The sequence below is a fragment of the Ixodes scapularis genome, unplaced genomic scaffold (assembly GCF_016920785.2).
Source record: "Ixodes scapularis isolate PalLabHiFi unplaced genomic scaffold, ASM1692078v2 PGA_scaffold12__126_contigs__length_90152505, whole genome shotgun sequence".
NCBI lineage: Eukaryota > Metazoa > Arthropoda > Arachnida > Ixodida > Ixodidae > Ixodes > Ixodes scapularis.
In genome coordinates this window covers 28,704,514-28,729,938 of record NW_024609838.1, presented here as the reverse complement: position 1 = coordinate 28,729,938, position 25,425 = coordinate 28,704,514, and the positions used below count along the sequence as shown (strand labels likewise).

General features: G+C 47.8%; 1 protein-coding gene across 1 annotated transcript in view; it reads right to left on the bottom strand.

The window, feature by feature from the left end:
- Positions 1-25,425, bottom strand: part of LOC115316623 (proteasome adapter and scaffold protein ECM29) — a 100,360-nt gene that overhangs the window by 57,676 nt on the left and 17,259 nt on the right. Inside the window, exons 10-20 of the mRNA XM_040221482.2 lie at positions 24,196-24,312; positions 23,466-23,692; positions 17,930-18,035; positions 16,373-16,456; positions 14,202-14,388; positions 13,626-13,717; positions 11,658-11,789; positions 8,528-8,663; positions 4,668-4,867; positions 3,684-3,788; positions 1,723-1,836 (exon numbers count right to left, since the gene is read on the bottom strand). Of these exons, the coding sequence (XP_040077416.1) occupies positions 1,723-1,836; positions 3,684-3,788; positions 4,668-4,867; positions 8,528-8,663; positions 11,658-11,789; positions 13,626-13,717; positions 14,202-14,388; positions 16,373-16,456; positions 17,930-18,035; positions 23,466-23,692; positions 24,196-24,312 (1,500 nt within the window). The remainder of the gene's footprint in view (positions 1-1,722; positions 1,837-3,683; positions 3,789-4,667; positions 4,868-8,527; positions 8,664-11,657; positions 11,790-13,625; positions 13,718-14,201; positions 14,389-16,372; positions 16,457-17,929; positions 18,036-23,465; positions 23,693-24,195; positions 24,313-25,425) is intronic.

Sequence of the window (25,425 nt, the reverse complement as noted above, 5' to 3'; positions counted from 1 at the left end):
TTTCGAAGCTTGTTGTGGTGGTGAGAGGCAACGAAACAAAGATGACTGTACTTCCGTTAGCAACGTTCACTTTTATGCCGCCATAGCAAACTAGCCGCATTTACACCGAGGCCATCATTGATCCCAACACTACTATTACCAGGAGTGAGCTATCTTTCGGGGGAGGGTCATCTTCTGGGATTTTACAATAATGCTATTTTCGTTCTGTCCTACAAGGTTTCTATTGCGCAGATCGATATATGAGTCATAATATCAATTTATAATATCTATGCAGGGAAAATCTGCATTGAAGTTAATGCTAAAACTGCACCTCCTCAAGATAAACATTTGAAGCTACATTAAACGACTTTATTTTCCCGGGCTGAATATTTCGCGAATTCAATGAAGTGTAGTTTTCGAAAATATTTCGTGGGCACGAAATTTCGCGAATGAGGGGGTGTGCCATGAATTTGTTACCACAGAGAAACATATTTGTAGAATCTATTTTTCCCAATAAATAATAATCGAGCTGCGAAATTCGCAAAAATTAGGTCCTTGCGAAAATTACGTCGGTTACAGCATTTGCCAATTTGCAGGGGGGTAACTCAGTATCTAGGGCAGCTAGAAACTACTTTTTTACACATGTAGCTAAGTGTGCAAACCCTACAATGTTTAGAGCAGATTTTTCAATATAGGCCTAAAAACTTTTTATTAAATTGCTCTATTTTTTCTTATTTAGTGGCCACACATTGAACGCCGAACTTCAACATCGAAAAAGCGTTTCCTGTGATTTCGGATAAAGTTTCAGACAACTGGCAACAATAATCCTAAGAGACGAAGATGGCTGGAGTGTCGTTACTTTGAAGCATAGCTCACTCAGTAAGTCTAGGCAGGGCTGGTGTGCCTAGATTTCAGACTGTTCCCAACAGCTCGATCGGGGTCAAGCGGTCCAAGGGCCGCATTTGCAATACAGATCGCGAGGAGGTGATAAAAACAGTTAACAGTCCTGTGTCAATCTGCAGTACAGCCACAGCGATAGCTACGACGAGGCACGGCGAGGCCATTGGGCATCGGCGTCATGATTATGCACCATGGTGTGCGCGAACAAGAGCGTTTGGAACAAAATAGACATCTAACCGTTTTGCTCCGAACGTTTTTTTTTTTTTTTATAATTACGCATGAAAACGCGTCTCCTGGCACGAGCTCTTGGCACTGACAGTGCCACAACAGAATTTTGTTATGCGCTCTTTTTTTTTCTCCAAAGACCACATGCAGTGAGCGTCGGGTACTACAAAAATCCTACGTATGAAGCAGGTTATGAACGCTGTGGCATAGCTCAGTGGCAACGCTTCCGCTTCGCACGTGGCAGACCCAGGTTCGATTCCCGCGGGCGGCAGGCACTCTTTTTAAGGGATTCGGCAACATCGACGACGGATGCCCTACATTGCCAACTACCGCATCAACAATGACAACAGCTTACTACATCAACAATGGACGTCATTTCCAATGGTAGGAAAAGCCCATGGCAGCTATTGCTGTAAAAGCATTGATCGTCTGCAAGAGTCTCCACCTCTTCACCCAGTTTCCTCCTCACCACGCGACAACGCAACGGATGCACACTCGTGACCATTCCGCACAATCATTCGTCATTAAATCGCAAATGCTCTTCATAGTTTGAGTTGATCCCTCTCTTAAATCTAGGCTCTCTGGGAAAAGTGTTTGAGAGCAAAGCAGAAAACTCACCACAAAGTCCTCTTCCTCGGTTGCCCAGGCGTCCCGGCTCAGGGGAGAGGTCGGACCCAGCAGGGCGCAGCAGATGGCCTCTCCCACCGTGAAGTGCACCTCCATGTCCGGACTCTGCACATTGAGAGCCCTCTACTTGCAGGATCGCAGAGAGGCCAAGCCCACTTTACATGGGTTGCGACAGCTCACCTTGCAATGCACCACACTGAAATTCACAATAAAGCTGCAAGACAGAGGTGGGACGTCTTTTTGCCAACACATCAAGGATCGGCTTACCTAAACCAAAGTCAAATTTGGTGGTTTTTACGCGCCATACGAACGACGGGCATCTGGCAAGCTCCAGTGAAGGATACTGAGGATTAATTTGGACCACCTGGAAATCTGTTGACAAGCAACCAAAATCTCGGTTGCGTGGTGCATTCTCTGCAATAAGCATCTGTCAGACAACGGGCACCACGGTCGGGATTCGAACCCACCACCTGGGGATCCATAAGAGCCACTGAGGTGGCTAACTTAGGCATCATTCACACAGCCGGCATTTCGCCCCGTCCCGGCGAAAGCGCCGTGGGCGCCATGCCGAAAACGAGACGGTGCGGGGATGGAGGAGTGTTCGAACCAGCGGCGACGGAGCTGCCGGCGGTGGCTATAGCAATTGATGGATGTTGGCGGCTGGGTCCCCTTAAATTGAAATTGGGCGGTAGCATGCGCCACCTAGCTTAGAAATCATTCTGCACCTTTGAAATTCCGTGTCAAACATTTGTATTCCGTAATCTCGAGCGCAATTTCACTTTCCCTCGATCTCTACTATCAATCTTGTAATCACGTATTTGTGGCTGCTTTGTGGAGGCGTCGACCACCAAATGTAGCGGACTATCGGCGTCGATGGGCGCAGCCACAACTGTTTTGTTCCTCGGAGCTTGCGTTTGGGTCGCCGATAACGGTCCTGCATGTTTCAAAACATTTATTTTATTTGTCTCCACGTTTCGAAACAAAAGCGACAAGACCCACCGCGAGCACGTTTCACATCAATCGCTCCTTATGCCGCATTTCGTCCCCGATGATCGACGACCGTATTTTCTTTGTTCGGCTGTTCTTCCTTAAAATCTCATTTACGTCTATCGCAAAGGAACGGATGTGGTCTCACCATTTCGAGCAGCAGCTCAGCGGTAAATCCAAATCTCTGTATGCCCGTTGTTCAAAAGCCGTAAACATCACACAATGCGCCCGTTGTCTCGCTGGCCTCCCTCCTTCCCGAAACGAGCTTTGTTGGCTTCGTTGTTAGGGCACAGTACGGTCAATTCCCCCGCCGCGGCCGTGCCCATGGTCACCCAACTTTTGAGAATCCGCCAGATTCAGCGAAAGTTTCCGATTTTGTGATTGGCTGTCCCTCGATGGGGCGGGGCGCCGGCGTTTCCGGTCTCCCGCCGGTGCCGGGGATGTTGAACATCCTCGTTTGGCCCTTTTCGGGTCCGGCGACCCGATTTCGGTAGGAAATTGGTCCCAACACCCTCTCCCCCGGCGGAAAGGACGGCCGGCGCTTTCGCCGGGCCGGCAAAAAACGGCTGTGTGAATGAGGCCTTACCCGGATCGAAGGTCACCAAAAGGAATCGAACATCTAACGTAGACTCTGTTATAGGGCTCGGTTTCATGAGGAAAGCAACATGTTACACTCGGCCGACACACAGGTCAGGGTCGTATAAGCAGTATAACCCCTGCGAGGCTATATTGCTTATGTGACCTCCACGTAAGGGTGCCATGTGACATCCTACGAAGGGTATCATGTGACACCGTGACACTGCTAAGTCGTGGTGTCGAGCGTTTTTGGGCGACGCTATGACAAGACCTCGTCACACCGTGTCACGTGACACGGTGATGTCATCGGTCATGGTGACGTCACGCAATCTAATGTCATGTCACGTGGTCACACGCACGAGCCCGGACGGAGATAAAGAGCGTCCCACCTCCATGCTGGACTCCACGAGGCTGTTCAGGACGGTTCTGGCATGGGGGAAGTGGTTCTGCCCCAAGCACAGCAGACCAAGGGTGCGTGCCGCCTCCTCGCGTACCTGCATGACGCCAACCGCTTCACTTTAAACCGAAAAAAAAACAACGCTATGAGCGTCACCCCCAAAAAAACCTGCAGTTATATTACGATCCATCGATCAAACCGCCATGTGCGGGATCACGTTTCGTAAGGAATGCGGCAGACACTAACTCTAGCCTCAACCTCCCAAACACGTGAAGCATAAAAAAAAAAAAAGAAAAATTAGGCACACAAAGTTTATTTCATTGAAAACGACATGATGGGATATCCGTCAACACGCTCTACCACTTTTATGTTGGAGGGTTCAGTGTTGGGAAGTACTTTAGGTACATTGCACTCATAGCACTACTTCAAGTAGGTTAGTACATACAGTGTGTGCAAGCTGCTCAGGCTTAAAAGCATTAAAAGGAAATACTGAAGGCGAAACGTTGTCACCTTTCTTCCATTCGGTTGCATTTTAACGTGTCTGCTTCCGCGACATTCCAGCAGTTTCAGATTTCGAACCGGAGGTACTTTAGACAGCTTCTCCATCGGATGATCAGCTCTCATACTCTGAATTCAATTCTGAGAAGCATTAAAAGCCTGAACCAGAAAAGCCAACGCTCCAATTGCCACAACTGCCACAGTAGCCGACATGCAAAGCAACCATCTCGCGCACACCGCATGCGCAGAGCGTCCATAATTTCAAAGCTATATATAGTCCCAGCAAAGTGAAACGCTGTGCGAATATAACGTATATAGTTCACCAAAGACGTAACAAATAGCAACATCTACCGCGGTGCGCATGGTTTCGCGGTTAGTCGGGCTCTTTCAAGCGTGTAATCTACAGCGGCGACCGTCAAAGGGTTAAACACAGTGAGCTGTATGGCGAATTTGCACGGATCAAGCTTCTGGGGCAGACCTTGGCGGGTGCCTTGGCGTTGTGCAGGACGGTGCCCAGGGCTCTAACCAGGGCCAGCAGGGTCAGGCCCGGGTCCTCGGGCGGCGTATCGGCCTCCGAGTCCCCGACAGGAAATGGGGGCGTAGCCACACAACCCACCTCGCCGAGAGCGATGCAGCACGACAGCAGGCCAGCACCCAAGGGCAGCTTGGATGCCTCCACTGCAAGCACCACGACATAGAAATAATATGATAACCTAAAGAGAAAGGTCCCATGCATTCCGGTCGCTTCGGAACAGCAAGCGTAGAGGTGGACATTGGAGGGCTCGATGAGACTGTACTGCTGGCAATGCTTCAATATTAACGAGAAAGCAGAAAAACGTCACTTGCAACGTCTGTATCTAGCGTTTCTCTACCTTTGTTTTGCACAAGAACACCAGCATCACGCTTTGTATAAAAATAAAAGAGAGTTGACGAGCACTCAAGCAACTTAAACTTGTTGCAGCAAAATGAATGCATCTAACCCATCGTCTGCTTTCTTTCTCCTCTTTTCTGTCGCTTTCTTTCACATTCATTCTCTAGGGACCACTGATGTCAACGAGTGTGATTTTCCCTGTTCTCCTCCCATCTTAACTCCCTGCACCGGGACTCATCCTGTCTTTTTCAAATTCCAAAGTTTGCAACAACGCTAGAATGAACCGCTGGTTCTGGAAGGAAAGTCTTCTCAACTCTGGCTAAGGCTTCACGTTCTTGCTTACCAAACTCGTATTGGCCACCCAATGTTAGTTTGTGATAACGATATAACAAAAAAATATGGGGGTTTTACACGACAAACTTTTCGAAGGACATCTGGCTCACCCCAGCGGAGGACTGAGGATTATTTTCGACCACCTGGGGATTTTTTCACACAAATGAAGTCTCGGTTACACGGCAGCTTCTGTGCCATAAGCCTCAATCAGATTGCGAGCACCTCGGTCGGGATTCGAACCCACCACCAGGAAATCCATAGGCCGGCGCTTTGCCTCGAGCTACCGAGGCAGCTAATAAAATATCATTGTTGGGTAGTGACACAGCTTGCTTCTTCTGTTTGGCTAGTTTCTGATTAAAGGTTTTCCAGCCTGTCCATTTTTTTTTTTTTTAAGTGGTAGTTTTATAGGGCTAACCAACCTCAAGAGCCGCGTACCATAATATCCCGAGTCGTCACCCACCCCCCTGCCCCCTGAAATTCATTAAAAAAAAGTGGGGTGGGCCACGTCTCGGTGGGTAAGTACAAAAAGTTTAGAAAAAGCTAAAAGAACGCCCATTTTCCTGTACATAGCTAGCCCGGCTGCACAAGGAATACAAAGTCCGTCGCTTGTACACGCGCCATGAACACCGCCGATCGGCATACAGCGCGAACGTTTGTTCCGTGAAATCATGTTTCTAACACCCCTATGTTCTCTTCGTTAGTTTAAAAAAAAAGTCAACAAGAAAATAGAAAAATTAACAGGTGCAACGAGCAACCAAGCAAGCAAGCGAGCGAGCTGACAAAAGATGCGATAAAGAGCGATGCTGAAGAAGCAGGAAAGCCGGCGATAACGTTGGTAAATACTTTGGCATTGGGCCAACTAAGACGCCTTGTCAATAGCAAGCAAGGAGCAGGCTTTTGCACAACTTCCTTGTTTTGGGCATACATGCGTGCGTCCATGCGTGGCGTGCTATCAATGCGGGCTGAGGCGGCGTTGCTGTATGACATGGACGGCACTACGAACACTGAGCTCGACTACAAACATCTGTGCGCCGTTCCAGCAAATCTTTTTTTACCCGTCGGCTTTGTCTTAAATATCGCGCAACCTTACCAACTGCGCTCGCGACGTTCCGGGAGACGGACTTTGACCTTACACTCCGCGGTTACATTCCAGGATACGCTGACCTTGCGATCTCTGAATAGGTTACTGCTTGTGCTATCTTTTCGACTTTGTTTTCTTGTCCGAATGAACTTTTTCCCCATCGCTTTCCTTTCGCACGCATGTACTATGACTCCGGGGTCGCAGAAATCTGGGAGGAAATGTGTAAACAAAGAGAAGTGTCTTTCCCTCCTTCGTTTTACTTTGCCATGGACGTCTTTCAACTGTAAGGTCCACGGCTGCGTCGTTCGGGTAGGACGAATATTCACAAATAACGGTGTCTGTGTTGAGGTATTTGTAGGGGTGGGCAATCACTCAGTGTTTTAAAGCGATAGCTTTAAGGAACTCGGGTGGCAGAAAAGCTGGCGTCGGTGTTGGTGGCAGACGGAAAAATCCTGATTGATTGATAGTGTCATGACATCACAGCCACATGACCTCGCGCGGGAATTTCAAACAGCCCACAGCGCTCACGGGAAACGTGACATCATGTGTGGAATGAAGGTGATGAAAACATGACACGCAATGCAAATGAAAGGTTGCTGCATGTCTCAAACATTTTCACTTTATAAGATAATTCATTTGCCTTAAAGAAAAATCCGAAAAATTTTAGGCGGAGTAGGGATTCGAATCTCCGACCCTTCGGTTGCGAGCCAGACATGCTACCGACTAGGCCACGCAGACAGGTTTGCATGACTTGGGAACGAGTAGGGGTTTACATTTTGCTACCCCGTTCAGCCCTTAAAAGCGAAGCGAAGCTTAAGTATCCCCCTGTATTTTTTTTGGAACCCAATATTTACCCAAAAAGTGGGGTGGGCGATGACTCAAAATGACGATAAGCACGAAATGTGGAGGTCAGTCAGCCCGTAACCACTAAGTTATCTTGAAGAAAATGGCAACTGGTGCCAGAGATCGAACCCCAGTCACCAGCATTCAAGCCGAGTGTGCTGCTGACTGAGCTACAGATCCAGCACACAGGAACTGGAGGAGCAGAAGCAGGAGGGGTGAGAAAGCGTGTAGAGTGGAGAGGGGTGAAAAGGGCAAGAAAGAGAGGAGCAGAAACAGGTGGTGCAGAAATCGCGTGGAACAAGGAGCGGAAAGGGCAAGAAAGCGCCCTCCCCTCTCTTGGTGACCCAGAAAATTCAGCACAAAGGCTTTGTATCCAGGTCGTGCGGAAGGGAAGCGCACGCAGCTTCACGAAGAGGCAATGGTGAGACGTAGTCTGTTTCCATACAAAAGCCTGCCCTAGGCACATCCTGAATTAAGAGCACCACCCACCTTAGGCAATGAAGGCTAAAGGCCCGTTCACACACTTGCAACAGAGTACGACCGAGAGACGAGACCTGATGAAACCTCTTAAATTTCTTAGGATGAGAGAACACACTGGCACATTGGCGCCATCTATGCGGTGACCCTGGAACTGTATTTCACAAGAGCGAAAGTTTTGCGGGATTTTTGAGGTCAAATGTGCGTAATACCTATGAGAAAGGCTCGTTCATAACGTTGACAAAAGTTTTTCGAGCCAAGAAAGAAAGGATAATGCGCGAGAGAAATAGAAAGTATGCCAGACCGCCAAGTTTACACTGCTACCCAATAGATGGTGCCAGTGTGTCCCCTCGTCGTAAGAGAGATTAAGAAGTTCCAAGACACACGGTTCTCAGAGGTCGCAAGTGTCTGAACGGGCCTTAAGGGTCATCCTGCTTTAGGCACCACCCACCCTATGAAGCTATTGCATTTAAACGCATTTGGCAAAATTACCAAATATGCAGACAATTTCGTATGTCTCACAATAAAACTTGCGCATAAGGTGAAAAAAAAAAAGGATTTCTTAATCTCAGTTTAGAAGTGAGCTTTAAAGAAGTAAACAAGAAAAAGGCTAAAATTCATACATCTAACATTGAGAGGTCTTTCAATGGGTAAAATTTTCTTTTGCACTAGTTAAAGTGGTCAAAAACTCCTTTATGGTTGCACATCTCATCTCTTAAGGACATCAACTCACAGAACTGCCTGCAGAGCACCTCCACAGCTGCCTTCATCCTAGGACTGTCAACAACGTTGTCCTGGTTCCGATGCCGGTACTTTCGAGCGAGCGTGAATCCAAGAGCCAGCAGGGCCCCTTGCTTAAGCTCCAGATTCTAGAAGACAAAAAATACTAGTTGTATGGCAATTTTCTCAGGTAGGACCAAAGTACCGTAGCTTCTGGACAATAGTCCAGAGAGTATACATGTTTCAAAGTTGAAATTTCATGCACTGTGCACTGGTGCAAGCTATACAAGGATTTGTTTTTTATCTAGATTGTTCGTTATGACGAGGCGTGACAAATTTTGTGAATGAGAGACTATGTTAATGATGCAAGCTTCTTTGTGAGCTAATAGGGAGTTTTAGAAAAGCACACGCAAAAGCTTTGCATACGGAAATAACAGCATCGTCGCCACTGTACATGCATCGAACGCTAACCGCGTTTTGTGCTTTGCATGTGCTGTTTTTTGGAAATTGCGTGCATACGCAAAGAGCCTTTTCGTTCCTCCAAGGAGGATTTGTGATGCGCGAGAAGTTGGCTAAAGCCAAGATGAGCACAGTCAGAAAATGATGGCTCCTAGGACCGTGGCTGCGGCCGCTTCAGCCGTCATTGTGAACGCAATGTCGGCAGCAACCTAGCAACTGCAATTTTCAATACAGGACGACATTGCACTCCTACGGGATGTGCACGTCACCAATGGTTTGGAAGACACAGCAAGGTGGGCAAAATGGGCCAGGGGGGCAGCGATCACCGGAGACTTGCTGCTTGCGACGTGCAAATGTTTCTCGGCAAAGATACAATGTGCGAAGGTCAGTACACAAGACCTCTATTGCCAAGGCGATGCAAGCGGACATGACCGGTCAATGGCTCGCCTTGCATTCTCATATTCAAATAAATCTAAAATGTTACTCTGAACCAAAAAACTTGTTTTTTTTTCTCAAGTTACAGCACATTGTGTGTTAACTAAGAATTGTTACTGTGTCCTGGTGGCGTTGCAAGCGCAAGATGCTTGGGTTTTTGCATTGTGATGCAGAAACACTATTCCAAAACGCTCTTGCGTAGTGCGCGCTCACGCAAGCGCTAAACTGAGCGGTAGTGAGCACTAAAATTGCATACGTTATACTAAAATTCCTTAATAAAGCAGGCATTTATCAAGGTGTATTGCATAAGAGAAAAATACAAAGAAATAGCCGGAAACAAAATGTCATCGTAATACAGTCACCGCTAAGATCCCGTGCCGGGAGATGCATTTTCACGTGCTCCCAAACAAATAAAAATTACACCATCTTCCCGAGGGGAACCATGGGGTGATGCGGAGCATTGCGGATCGTTATTAACGGTGTTAGTAACGTTGTTAGTAACATTGTTAACTTGCGTGTTATTACGTTAGTTTGTGGGATGGTGCTGAAGCTTGCTTGCGCCAACCCACTAACTGACGGGACTGTTGCTTCCATCACACTTCATCGGAAGAACGGAGTGGAGTCAACAGCGGGTGAACTGAACGCACGCAGCGCGCTACCGCTGCTTATATTCACACTTGAAGGAGAGGAGACTAGAGGAGGAGAGTTGCGCCTGCGCGCGCGGTGTGAGTAGAAGCGAACGCACGCGAAGTGCTTGCAGCTGGTAGAGAGAGAGAGCGGAGAGAGTAACGCGCAGCTGTTGGAGAGAGGGAAGGAGGAGAGTTGCGCAAGCGTAGTGTGAGTGCGGACTACGACGCCGGGGGACATAGACCCGAGCAAGAGATGCTCCGCATCTAAAAAAAACTAGCCTCGATCATCACAGAATCTGTCCTGTGAGTACTATGCGTACGTTATGATTTGCCATGTTTTGTTGCACGGAGCTTTAAGTGGCTTAGGATGCATTGCACGCACGACCGACACTCTTGTGACCCCTGGGTTCATCAGATCGATCGAGTCAAGCTTAAATTTCTTCGAGAGTGGAGTGTGTCACGAACAAGTTTTAATGACGATTTTTCATGGGTTCTGCTTCTTTGATGGGGGCATGTATGGTCTCAAATTCTCAGTGACCTTGGATCGCAAGGACCCCTTCCGGTAACTGAAGCAATTACGGGGAGGAGGAGGTTTACCGCATATTTTAAGTTATTAACTGACTTTTGTCCGAAGTTCTGATGACGTACATTAGCTGCGATATCCCTCCATACATCGCACGATTCCCCCCCCCCCCCACGATGTCGCAAGTTCACGTGGGAAGCTACGTTTCGTCAGGAACCAGCTGCGCGCTGACGGTCACCCGCGCACTAAATATGCCAAACAAAGCATCGCTCGATGCCGGCAGTTGCCTGCGGACAATACTCCGTTTCGCTTTAAGTCCGACAACATTAAGACCCAATGGCGCTAATCGGGCATTGCCAAGAGTGTGTCGTCGCCGCGCTCGTCTCTTTGTATGTTTGCTATCGCATTTATAGTGGCACGCCAGTTGAGCTGCACGCTCACGTCGTTTGCGGTCGGCCCAATTTCCCTGACCGATGCTCATTTCAATGGAACGATTCCACGCTTTCCAGGTTGGCAGACACACTGCCCTCGACAGTTGTAGAGCGGTCACCCCAAGACACCGCACCATCTTTCCGCGACACGTTTGGCACTGGTACGGTGCTTGGAAAGCATCTTTGACCGGTGCATTCGGCGTCCAATCCTGCCCACGCGCCGAAAGCGGTCCCAAAGTGGCACAAACGACGTCACAAAAGCTGGCGCATCATGCTGTCGGATGTCGCAGTTGTGGCGGTTGGGTGTAAAAGCCCCGACAAAAAGCACGAACAAACGCGGGTGCCGCCATTGTTCGTGGGGTCCCAACTCCCGGCTGTTGAAGCTTCCTTGCATTGTCAAGACAGAGAGTGACCTGCAGCGGCACGGGTGCCCGCCAAACATGCCATCACTACCGCGACACTGCGAGGACCGTGGCCTGCGAGGACGCAACACTTCTGCGACGTCATTGGGCGAAAATCAAAACCACTTTTTAGGATGCGATAAACACAACAGTCGGAGACACGTTCCAAGCATCTTAGCGCCGGTGGAGACGTCGTTAGCATTTCTTTCGCAAATTGAAAATCGCAAAGTCACCGGAATTCGAGCCGAACGGGCAGCGAGCTCACCTCACTCCTGGCGTCGCCGCAGAGTGCGTCCACGTCCCCCAGGAAGGCTTCCCCGGTGCGAGAGGCCACCAGAAACCCGACCAGTTGGGCGGCACACTCCCGCACTTGCTCCTTGGACAACGACAGCAGGTTCTGCAACGTCGGTTCGTCTCGAGTTTGTACTCGCGCAAACACCCAGACAGGACGACAAAAAAACGTGCTACCTTTTCCCGCGCTACAGTGCCAAACGCGGCGATAACGCAGAAGGCGCTGTGCGTCGCTTCGTGAGGACGTTGTAAGGAGGATCTCAGTACTCGTCTTGCGTGTGGATAAGCCAAACGTCGTTGTGTATGGTGTGTCTGAAGGACTGCCCTGACAAGACTAGCGCGCCCACACTCCCGAGGCTACGCCCGTGCAAGATGCGCTCTTCGTGCGAAAAGTGGAAATGACGAGTGCACCGTGCTGAGCAGAGTAGAGAGAAACCGATGGTGGCATGAGAACAGCAAAGGGCGCAGGACCCAGACTAGCACATATGAGTGGCAGCGCTTAAGCGTCCCTCGGACACCTCCTAAGGCACATCTCCAAGAACTGTTCTACTAACCAGCAAGATTCCTAAAGCAAATACCCCGAGGGCCACCTTTTAATAATGTAACAGCTGCCGCCATCAATAACAACACACTTTATGTGAAAACAGAGTAAGTGAACAGGCGAGCTGGTTGATGTTACACATTTTTTTAAAAATGGGGACGACTGACGAAGAAGGAAACAAACAAAAAAAGTCTTAATGTTCTTTTTAAAAAACCAGACATGACGGTTTGTGTTTTTCCAATTCTTCGTCCATCGTCTCTGGTTTTTTCAAAAAGTGTGGCACTTTCTGTACTGTATTCACACGATTGTAGGTCGACCCGTTTTTCTATTTTTGAAAATCTGATGTGGGGGGATCGACTTATAATTGAACCAAAGCCTTCCCCCACCGACAAAAACAAAATTGCGATATCAAGAACAGCTTGGCTTGTTAGGAGTTGCACCATTCTGTGCGCTTATTTTACAAGTTCTATCTATTGCGATTTGCAAATTAACCGTAATGCAAGGCAAACGGCGCGCCCCACTCCCAGGAGTGGCTGCATAGAGTGATATACTTCGTGGCGGTACGTGATATAGGAGCCACTCCGGAGCGCCAGCTAAAACCCTGGAACAGCTTCACTTCCCGCTGCTTCTTTTTGCACGATGCATGGTAACGCATTGTTTGATCGATTGTCGAGATAGTGCGTTTAGCTTTACGGGGCTCGTTTACGGCCATTCTTCACCCAAAAGTCAAAAACTGCGCTGCTGGACAGAAGTTCGACCCGTCAGAGCGGGTGGTGCGACAGTGACGTCTGCAACGGTGACGGATCTGACCTGCGACGGCAAATGAAGAGGCTTCCGTGAGCCAAAGTCTGGATGAATCTGGATGCCTCCTGGAGTTAGAAGTCAGGCTCGCAACGTACGTCACAGAAATGCGCAATCGGCTCCTACCCGTGATGTTCAATGTAACCACCAATCAAGCGCGGAAGATGCGGTCGATGCGGTCAATAATGAAGTGCGAGGTTTCGTTGGACGCCGACGACACACCTTGGGAACGTAGCAGCGATTACAACAGGAAGGACAGCACCAGCGCGGACGAATCGTAGTGTCTAGTCGCAGACAGCACGAGAGCAACAGGGAGCAGGTTCAGTTGTCCCGCCTCCAGCTCGAGCCTTCCTTTTAGCTTTGGTAATGCTTCAACGTCTCATGTGCCTCGTGCTTGCGTGGGAAGCACACCAGACGGCATTGAGCACACACTGGGGGCTGGGGGTTTCGAAAGAGGCACCCTGCCGTTTTCACGTTTTCGCGGTAAAATGTGCCCCTAAAATAGTTTTTTGTTTTCGTTTTGCCAAGATTCGAAGGGGGGGGGGGGGGTCGACTTACGATCGTGTAAATACGCTAGTCATTTTCCGCTTTTTTCATCACCTTGAGTGCCGTCTTCTGGTTGTCCAAAAGAGGTGCGAATTCCTTCGGCTCCGCCGCCACCAGCTCCAGAAGTGCACAAAGGGGAGATACGTCTGAAAAAGTTGCCAAAGTTGACGAGAATCGTCGACGACCACGGCTGCTCGAAAGCAGTTAGCGGAGCTCTGGGGTTGACATTCGATAATCCCTTCACACCCTGTATTGACCCAAACTAGTGCAGTGCTTACCAAACCAAAGCAGTACCAAAACTACAAATGCCTGAAACACATCTCCGACCAGCGCATTTACCGCGTCTTAAGATGCGGTCCCTCAATTTCCACCCAACGACGTCTTCGAAGTGTCACGCTGTCCCCAGCTGCCTTCCTGGCGGTACAACAGCGGCAACGATAACATGATGCTCTGGCTTTCGTGAAGTCATCTGTTGCCGTTTTGGGGCAACTTTCAACACGTGGGCGGGATGAAACGCTAAACGGGCCAGTCGGAGATGCGTTCCAAGCGGCGTACCAGAAGCAAGGTACGCTGACACGTCGCTCGCCAAACGGAAGAGTTCCCCAAACGGAACCAAACCGACACACTCACCCGGTGCAGTGGGCAGGAACCCGACCAGGAGGCGGGCGTAGTGCCCCGGCAGCGGCGACGACCCGGCCAAAAGCGCGCGCAGGTAGCGCAGCACCTTGGGTGCCCCCTCCCGTCCCAGGTCCGTCTCGGAGTCCGCAGGAGGCAGTCCCGCGCCGCTCCGCAGGCAGCTTCTCAGGTACCGCAGAACCTGGGTCAAAGTTGCAAGGCTCTCGAGCGTTCAGGCCCTCGGCGGCACGACCCATTCGTCCGTCGTTTCTTCGGCATTAATTTGTCGGAGAAAAGACGGGGCTGCATTTCCTAGGCTTTTAAGGATTAATTTTTCTTCCCTCAAACCTATGCTCGTAAAATTTTAGTACCATAAATGCACCGCCTAAAGACACCTTGTGACAACTTTCAATGCACTCCTCATCGGTCTATTTATGCTATTTTTTTATGCCCAAATACCCCTTAAGAACACCCAGTAGATGACCGTAGCACTTCCAGCGGGTGTATGACTCGTATCCTAGACACCTTCCGAAAGCGTGCCCTTTGTTGAAAGCTGCGCGATCTCCTCACGTTTGATTGCGCCTCGGCTGTTCGTGCAGCGGGAGAAAAACTCAAAGCTACCCTCTCGCGCTACTTGCACGTACGGTAAGGTACGTGCAAGTTGCGTGATGGCTCATAGTGAAGAAAGTGAGAGTGAACTCCGTGGAAACTATCACCAAACATGACACTTTCTGTACGAAAGAGTGGTAAATCGAGAAGAACGAATGAAATTCTAAACGCGCCGCGAATAGGAATCACACATACAACCCCGCGACTGTACGCTCGACATTCTGCCATCCATGCGCCAGTCTGTGGACATATGCAAAACTAGCTGGCTTTGTCTCCGCAGCGGTGGTCTTTACTCACTGTTTGAACGTGAATGCCGGTCGCTGGATGCCGGCGTTCGGCATTTGGGTTCAAACGGTTTATGGGAAGAAAAAAGAATCCCAAGACATGCCCCCACCGTCACACAAAAGAAAGACAGAGTTTGGAATAAACTAGCATCCTCATAACCAAAAGAAACAACTGCAATGTCCTCCACAAACTCCGAAGAATGCTGCACAAACTTTCTGCGTACACCGACTTCATCCGTAGGATCCAGATAAATCTAGTAGCCTTGTGCGAATAGTGGATTTTGAGTTTGAAGCGAATTCGAAGCGAATAGTGGTTTTTCCCGAATATTTTCGATTCGAATATCGAATAGTTTTTCCACGCCTATCACTACCATTGCATAACACTTAGACAAAAACCCAGCTAAACCTGTGAAGTTTGTTCCACTTGTTAATTTATAAACTAAGTTTAATCTATCTATATTTACGAACTGTGACCTCAGAAGGTCTGGTGTCAGAAGGTTTGGTGTTATACTCTTACATAACAGTTTAATTTTGAATCTTTTACCACAATGTAGACACACATTCACAAACTTTTCATTTATTTTCGAACACAGTCGGCACAAATGCACCATGCCGCTTTGAATGTATGCTTTACCTCCAAGCAGGCAATTACAATATTCATACTTTTCCAAGTGTTTATCGCTGCGGGTTACCCCATTGAGTGTGCTTCTTACCAAGCACCGGTGCGCTCCGGAGAAGCAACACCCGCGAAGCTCGCTTCTGCGGATATTGCTTCTCCACAGCGCACCAGTGTTTGGTGAGAAGCGCACTCAACGGGGCTAACCCGCCGCAAACAACACTTGGAAAAACGCGAATAGTGCAGTTCTTCTCGAAGCGAATATTGAATAGTGTATTATTCGGAACTACTATTCGAAATTTCGAATATTCGCACGACCCTAAAATCTAGCGTTTTTCGCTTCGGAGGGGATTGTGGCGGCTGGAAAGGACGACAATGATTAGGGTCAATGTGCGGAGAGTGGGTTTCCCCGAGCCTCTTTCTCGTCAACCTTAAAGCTTTCCCAGCAGGTAAAGTCTCTTCAAAGCGTCTTGAAGTTTTCTCTCCTGCCTCTTCTGTTTTTTGTTTTTTTTTTGTTTTTTCACAGTTTTGTTTTGTGACCTGCAGAGCTTGTGGCGCAGTTGTTTGGCAGCCGGTAAACTTTCTTTGAAACTGGCACGCTTCACTTTTCGAGTCTAGACTATAATTAGCTTTGGTAAAAGTGCAATTCTGCACTAAAAGAGGGTGAGTGAACCTACCTCGGCATACTGCACCCGGTTCCATGGCAGGCCAGGGAAAGGTCGGTCACGGTTGTGCACGCTTGGCGCCGCACCAGGTTGAGCCTGCACCAAACGAAAGCATAATCTGACCTTCGCTCTACGAGGTTTCTGAAGATTCTTAATTTTGAAGGCTTAGTGGCGTTTGTGGGCTTTTGGAGACACGCTGAGACTTTCCAAGTACCTAGAAACCACAAAACTTATTGTTTGAAGAGCAGCAGCCCTTTTGAAGGTTGGCTTACTACCCAGCAATGGCAAACCTTCCTTCTGAAGTGGTACTCGGTTTGAAACTACCGTACGAAACCTTTGCATTCGTAAAGGCTGGTACAGTACAGACACGACTACTATAGTGAAGCAAAGTTGAAGGATGCTTTTAATGCTGGCACAGAGATTTGAGACATTGCTATAGTGAAGGTACAAAAGTGACAAATATTTTTCCCTGAAAAACTGAAGCTCCAGTAGCATTATGCAGGCACTTGAATTCTAGACGCATTTCAATATTCGATCCAAAATTAACTGTAATATTCATACTCTTTGAACAGCTAGCAAAGTCACAGTACGTTGGTTATCTCCAGTGAAAAAGTTTCTCACCAAGCACCAGTACACTGCAAAAAAGCGATATCTGCAGAGCAGATACCGCAACCTTGCTTCGCCACAGCACAGCTGTGAAAAACCATGCATGCAGAGCTAGTACAATAAAAATATACTAAAACTAGTGTTGGCCAAATGTTAGTTTAGAATTATACACTATTTGATATTCGCTTCGAGATGAACTACAATATTCATATTTTTCAAGGTGTTGATCGATGTTGGTTACCCCCGTTAAGTGCGCTTCTTACAGAGCACGAGTGCATTGCGGAGAAGCAACAAAGCAAAAATCAGCTCCTTTGTTTCTCCACAGTGCACCGGTGCTCTATAAGAAACGCACTCAACAAGGTAACCCGCTGCGATCAACTCTTGGAAAAGTCTGAACATTGCAATTGCATGGTTGGAAAAAAAAAAGCACCCTTTCAAAGCGGGAGGGAGTGTGAGCGTGTCTGGTGTACTTAAAAAGAAAAAGAAACTTTGGAAATGTTGATGTCCCCATTGCAGTAAAATTTTTAAAATAAACTGTGGCTGCTAGGTACAGCATAGGTTAAGCAAACATGCACTGACAAACTGCATTCAGTTCTTTGTGTTTTTTTTTTTGTTTTTAATTTGAGATTGAAGAAAGAATATTTGCATACAGCAAGATTTGTAAATCCACTTAGTTAGGCATAGCAGGGCATCTCTATAGGTTTAACTGTATATAAGATTTGTCATCTACAGGAGGGGGAGGGAGAGGGGCGTGCTAGTGTGCCACTTACCTTCCCCTTCCACCCCCCAACTCTGTGCAGCACTATGCCATTGGTCGCATACGCTATGACATCAAACCAATGGATGTGCTCCATTGTTGACACTCTTTCCCACGGTTTTGCTACAATGCGACCAACACCGACACGAGCAAGCAAGGTCTACTGCAGGGTTATAAAGGCTTTAAAAATGTGCGACGCATCTCACCTTGGTTATGATAAACTCCAGCATGCTGGGAAACGGTGGGTAGCGAGGGCCGTCTCCTTCTGCCGGATGCAGCGCCTTGAGCGCCTCCTTGCGGATTTCCTCCTTGCTGTGCCGGAAAAATGCAATTAGGGCTCGGTTGTCTTTATATATTTAAGACAAAGTCCTCCTTACATCACTTTGCTACATACTATAGAACCCCAATTAAATGCCAACCCATGGTAAAAATATAAAGGGTGTAAACAAATTAGAGGTTCTATTTCTATCTATTGATCAAACCACTATGTGCAGGATTGCGTTTTATGAGGAACACGGTGGATGCTAACTCCAGTCTAAGCCTTTCAGGCACACAACGTGTCTAGCCTTGCCACGTCCTACTTTTGAGTTGTTCCTTTTTTTTTTGTTGTTGTTTTCGAAGCTTCTGCAGTTTGTGAAGTCCTTTTAAAGTGTCTCGGAGTCCTCTCTCCTGCTTCCTTCGTTCTTTTCTTTTTTGCTATTGTCTTTCACAGTTGAATCAAGTGGCCAGCGGAGTTCGCGGCACAGGTGTTTGACTGCCATCCAACTCTCTTCGACATGGCATGCTTCACTTTTCGAGGATATATCAAAGTTAGCTTCAGTAAGAATGCCATTCTGCATCATTCTGGGGTGGAGAATCCTTGAGAATGCAACAACTAAATCTGATCAAAATTGAGCGACAAACGAGGGTGGTTATCATTTGAGCCCATTCTCACCCTTCTCACTTTGCCCTTCTCAAAACAACCGTTCTCAAAAAGATCTTCTCGCATTGACCCGTTGCATTTGGCTTTCTCGTTTCGTCCTTCGCATTTCAACCCTCCTCATTTGGGCCTGTTCTTGTTTCGCTCTTCTCACTTAACCCCCATGGTTCACTACAGCGTAACGCTGTTCGGTAGCGCTTTTTTGCTACGGTCAAATGTTACTGTAGAGCATTAAAGATCTCCGTAAAAAGTGAAAGCCGTTTACAACTTCCTGTAACGCCGAACTGGAGCGCAGCTCTTTAGGAGGAGGAGTGGAGGGTATATTTCTCCTCCTCCCTCGTGATCATGCCTGCTAGTTCTCCTCCGCTCCTGCTCCCCCTCCCTCTCCTTTACCACCTCCTCGTCCTTCAAGCTCCTCCCCTCCCCTCGCCTCCGCGTCTCTCCTCCCCCCTCCTCCACCTTCGTACTGCTTTCCTCCTTGCCGCTCAAGCCGGAAAGGGTCGCGTAAGAGCTGTGCTCTGAAATATAGAGTCAGGACAAATATTTTGGAGGGTTGAAATTTTATTGATTGGGGAAAAACCGTGGTGTATATTGGAAACTGCGTTTCCAATATACTCATGCTCATCCTCCCTGCTCATCCTCCCTGCTCCCCTGCGTTCTCCTCTTCCCCTCGCGGGGGCCACGTGATCTCGGGGGGGGGAGGGGAGGGGGTAGTCACGTGACCCTCCCGAGGCCACGTGACCCCCCGCTGAAGTCATGTGACCCCCTCCCCCCGAGGTCACGTGACCCCCCCGAACCATACTAGACAATGAGGGGAGGAGGAGGAGGGGGAGGAGGAGGAGGAGGGGGAGGAGGAGGAGAGGGAGGGGCGCGGTTACGGCGACGCCGACGCCGCTCAGGCTGGAAACGGGCCCCTAAGAGCTGCGCTCTAAAATAGGCTGATAAAACACATTCTGTGTTAATACTTTCCCAAGGAAATTGCCAAAAACAAAGATGTTGGCGATGGACAATGAATCAGTCATAATAAGCGCTGAAAAGGCCTATAGACCTTTTCAGCGCTTATTGTTGCGACCAGGCCGACCAGACGGTCACGATAAGACAGCAGCCGAGGTGGCCGAAGAGGGATCAAGCTAGCTGTACACCCCGTGACTGCCGAACAAAAAGTGATTTTATTTCCCCGCCGCTCTTGAGAAGAAAACAATAATGCCGCCGTGTGGAAAGGTAGCGCCATCTGTTAGATGGGCACAACACTACACTTATCACACAGGCGAAAAATGCTAAGGCACTGGGCTGTGGACGTGTGCGCTGCACGTCATACCCTTTTGTAAAGAAAAAGAGCTACTGTGCACGCACAGAATGCCTTCGCCAGTCCAGTAGACAAAGCGTGCAAAAGGCGGTTATTAGAACGGTCTATATTTCTGACAGGAAGAAAATGCACAAGTTCTGCCGCCAGCACTCAGTCGTTGCTTTCCGCCAATGAAAAGTGTCGATCCATTTTAGGACATGGAATGTTTTACACTTACACAAACCGGTCATTCACCTGCAGATAACTCGATTAAAACATGGTGTAAGAGCTCACTTAATCATTTCAAATATTTCAAAAAATTCTTGTTGACATAGGAAATCATCTGCATGCGCAGCGTTTCTGGTTCAATCGTAGACCTGCCCAGTCTTCGGATGTATCTTAACTGAGAGAATGCTTTCTCAACATCAAAACTTTTGTTTGCAACACACAGCAACGTCAGCGAGCCATCCGGTAGTCTGAGGTAGCCCTTTCTTATCAAAGATGCCTTCGCTAAAATAATTTTCTTGCTTTTGATTTTGTCCTTTTATTTCCTTTTTTTTTTTCAGAAAGTATTATTTTGTGTTGTCCGTGTTGTCGTTACCTTCTTCGCTTTGTCCCTGTCCTTCGGCACTTCTATCCAGTCATGAACCAACTAGCCCAACTGAACTTTTTGTTACTCAAATATCTTTTGGATTGCTTCTGTGATGCGCACTTTCAACAAGTTTCGTTAATGAGCTTCACAATTCTACAATGCAAAAAAAACAAAAAAAAAAACATGAAAATGGTGGAATTTTTGTTCTGAATTTGGTTAACAATCGTGTTAAACCCAACTTCAAAAAAACAAACAAAAAAAAAACATATTTGGGATGTAAATATAGGAAAATATTGGGTTTCACCTGAAAACGAAGGACCCTATATATATCTGATGGTAGAGTGGGGGCCCAAACAAGGCAAGACTCGCCAATAAATAACTTCAGTAGAAGCATGCCAAAGTATGCCATTCGGTCGTAGCGCGAGTTGGCAAAATGAGAATGGACCTACTTGCGAAAAAACTGGTTCAGATATTATGAGCACGTTCAAACGAGAAGGACCAAATGAGAATGGGACGAAATGCGCAAGGTTCAACCCTTAAAAGCCCAAAGGGAATATGCTTCCCACTTCGAAAAAGGCGCCATAAACAACTGATGCAATTTTTTTATTTTTTCTGTATTGTGGCGCCATCTAGCCACATGCCTAACAAACTACACAAAATTATTTTGAAGGTTTTCGGTGCGTCCACTAGGCGGCGAGAATGGTTTTTCCCGGCAAGGTGGCATGGCTTCGGTTCTTTGTGCTCGTACAATTTGCCGAAGAAACTTTAGCCTGAGGACGGCAAAAAACAACTTCTAAAGGTGAGTCTCTACGGCATCCCGTGCATCGATTTTAACCACTTATAAGCATGTTCATTGCGTTTATTAGATGCTGTAATGGTTTTTCCCGACCATAGGTGGTGGGAATATATTTCCCTATGGGCCTTTAGCAGAACATTATACCTGCGCTTGTTTCTCCGCAGATGTCGAAGTTCTTGTCAGTGGACGAGGCACTGGATGTCTTTTTCTCCCTGCCTGATGACCCAAACCAGTCAAGTGACAGCGAGGAAGAAAAAGACGGCGACGATGTTCCGTCGGGTGCGGTAACCCGTTCGAAAGTCCAGCCGAGTAGCACAGCGTCACAAGGAGCAGCACAAGTGAGTGCGTATGATGTGCACTCAAGTGATGACGCCAGTGATGATGAAGAGACCGCAAGTGAGTGGACAATACGTTCGCTTCCCCACCAAAGCAACATTCCCGATTTTTGCTGCCAAACACCTGCAACTCCTAAGCTTCCTCCAACGCACACGCCAATAATGATCTTTGATGCCCTGTTCGGAGGTGCTTTGACCATACTCGTTGAACAAACGAACATATACGCCAAAGAAACCAAAAAGAAAGCTTGGCAGGATACTACAGTTGAAGAAATGAAAGGATTCCTAGCAATTCTCATCAGAATGGGCATTCTTCAACTTCAAAACAGACGGGACTACTGGTCCACGGACAGCGACCTCGGAGTGGCATCAATTAGCTCAGTGATGCCAAGAGCACGATTTTTTCAGCTTCTTCGATCACTGCATGCCAACGACAACAAGACAGCGACTAGAAAAGGAGACGTCGGCCATGACCCTTTGCACAAACTTCGACCTCTTATCACAGAGCTCTCCGAAACATTCAGAGCTAGCTACCAGCCATCTGCATACCACTCAATTGATGAGAGTATGATTCTGTTCAAAGGAAGGAAGTCATTCAAACAGTACATGCCCATGAAGCCTATCAAACGTGGGTTCAAAGTATGGGTGCGTGCTGATGCTACAACTGGCTTTATTAGCCAGTTCGAAGTCTACACGGGCAAAGAGGGCGATGGCGGTAGGCTCGGCTACAGGGTAGTCAAGAAATTCACTGAGGAACTTGTCGGGACAGAGTGTCTGGTAGTGTTCGACAACTTTTTTAGTTCACCCGAACTCCTGCAGGATGTGTTTGACCACGGGATATATGACCGTGGGAACTGTCCGTGCACAAAGAAAAGGTCTTCCTGATGTTGTGAAGAACAAAAAGAAAATCAATGAAGGCGACCACAACTACAAGGTGAAGGGAAATGTTGCTGCGATCCAGTGGCAAGACAAGCGGCTAGTCAATGTAGTAACAACAGCCCACTATCCTTCAGAGACGGTAACAGTGAAAAAGAAAAATAAGGACGGGTCAAAGAGAAGCATCAAGTGTCCACTAGCAATTGTGCAGTACACGAAGCACATGCGGGGAGTAGACCGCTTTGATCAGCTGCGAGAGTATCACACCGTTACTCGTAAGTCAAGAAAATGGTGGATGCGAATCTTCTACTTTCTTCTCGACTGTGCTCTTGTGAATAGCTTCATCCTTTACCAGCTGTCAGAGGGGGAGGCGAACCACCAGAGTTTTCTCCTAATACTTGCACGCCAGTTGGCCAACGGCTATAATGGAAGGAAAAGGTCAGCCACGACCGCTTTTCGACGCGTCTTGCAGCAAGCAAGTACCAACAAAAACCTTGGCGTGCCAGATGAGGTGCGCCTGTCCAACGGGCCACATTACCCACAGGGCGAAGCAGCCTACAAGAGGTGTAGGTACTGCTCCACGGCCAAAAATGACAAAAGATCAAAGATCACATGCACAACTTGCAAAGTATACCTTTGTGTGGTGCCTTGTTTTGCCAAGTTTCACCAAGAGTATGTGTGGCACTGAAGGCCCAGAGGGAAGAATATTCCCATGCCCTAATTAATGGCTTTCAAGTAGTATTTTCATACCTTTTTTATTATTTGTGCTTGTGAGGCAATAAACATTATTTCTAGCGAGTTTCATGTTCCTATCACTGATAGAAACCTTATGGGCTTTTAAGAGTCAAATGCGAATGGGACTTTCAGATACACCCCTAAATAATGGGGGGGGGGGGCATGAAGAGGCTAGTGAAAGGTCTGCTATTGCTTGCAGCGCACCTGTCACCAGTAGCTAGGAGCAGCAGGTAACGTGACGGGACGTGCAGAATCCCAAAGACGGTGGCCGCATAGCCGACCGCGGCCTGTCGCACGGCCGGATTGTGGCTCTCGACGTTGGCCGCAACCAGGGCAAGCACCAGATCCTGGGTGGCGCTGTCCGCAGCCTGGAAGGCTGGTGCCAGCATTGACAGCGCCTCCTGCAGTGCCATTCGCACCTCTCCCTCCTCCTGCGCAGACATTGTTAACATTTGTCAATAACCGTCTCCAAAGATATCTACAAAAAAAAAGTATTGTCTTTTTTTAATTTTTCAAAGGCGTTCTAGATGCATGGTATCTCCTCGTGTCTTTGCACTCCTTCTTTTGCAAGCACAGTTATGAGGGCACTCAAAGACATTGTGAGGGCTCTGTGATTATATAAAGCCATCACAGTGTCATAGGACACTGTGATGTCACGTGATGCGAGTGTCACGAGACATCATGAAGACATTGTGAAGTCGTGTGACGTCATAAGTCATACGTTATAATGTCAAATGACGTCATGGTGCCATGTGACATTGTGACAATGTGATACAGTGTCACATGACATGTCAGTTTTTTTGGGGGGGGGGGGGGGGGGTCTAAATTCAGTCTCTTAAACTGTGATTGCCAGAGACAAAAGGTTCAGCCACCATTATCAAGTTCAATCCAGTCTACGGCTAAAGTGTCGCTAGTCCAGCTAGTCCGGACGCACCTTGGCGAGACCCTCGAAGAGCGCACTCAGCATGCTGAGGTCGCTGGAAGCCAGATGGGGCAGCTTGCGTCCCAGCTGACCCAAGGCAGCACACGCCAGTACCCGCAGCTTGGAATCCTTGAAAAGAAGACAGGCGAGGTCAATCACTCGCGCCCAATTGCAATGTATCACCGAACACGTGGTAGAGCACTGACTGCGATTTGCTTCACTCCATGTGCGAGCATGTTGCCCAGAATGATGCCTACACTGCACAAGGGCGGACGTGCAGCAAGGAGGCTCAAAGCCTGAGCTCGCTCTTGCAGCTTTTGTTGCACTTGCACTTAAGGGGGGGCCACTTCCTTAGAATCTATTTTAGAAGTTGCGTTTTTAAAAGGTAGCATTATCAGCTCACAGAATTTCTGAGGGATACTGTCAAAACATTTTAGTCCTGTACCTAAAGTATTTTTTCTGGAATAAATTCTTTATTTTACACTTTTTTTTCTGAGGAGAACCAATATCTATGACATTTCTTTTTATAGTAACTGACTACAAGTATTCTACTACACATTCCTCCACAAAAAAACAATTGATTATCAGTACCGTTTTAAAATTATGAATTCCTAAAACAGACAGACTTTTTATTCTACGTCGGCATACGTGAACCCTCAGTAAAACCTCCAGGATTGGTTTGCCTAGCTGAAATTTAGCCTACAGTTCTATATGATTACCAACATAGCACCCTACAAGTTTCATTCAAATTGACGAAGTAGTCAATAAGAAGACTTTTCCGGGTAGTAGTACCCTCAGAGTGAGGTGAAGTATAAGGCAAGTGGCTGCTAAAAGTTTAGGAGTCAAAACACCCAAGAAACCTTGAGTCCCCTTTGAAATGATCATATCAAGACTATTCACAGGCTCACAAACTTTGCAAAACAAAGCTGTGTCAAAGACCTGCCCGTTTAGTTTGCTCCATCCACATTTCAAAGTTCCCAGCAGAGGGTATAGCATCAAGATGCTCAGCTACACACGCATGCGTAAACAAGGCAAGTGTCTGATCCACAGTGCTGCCTTAATGCGTAGCTCAACTATGCTCAGAATATACCTCAACTGGGGAACATGCTCCGAGCATCCGAGCACACAGTTACAGTACGGCCATGAATTCGTAGGGTAGGTTTGATTCTCAATTACTGCCAGCCCTTTGTAAAATTCCTTCCACGGCTTGGCACAGACAAAGCACGCCGCACTTAAAGGGGC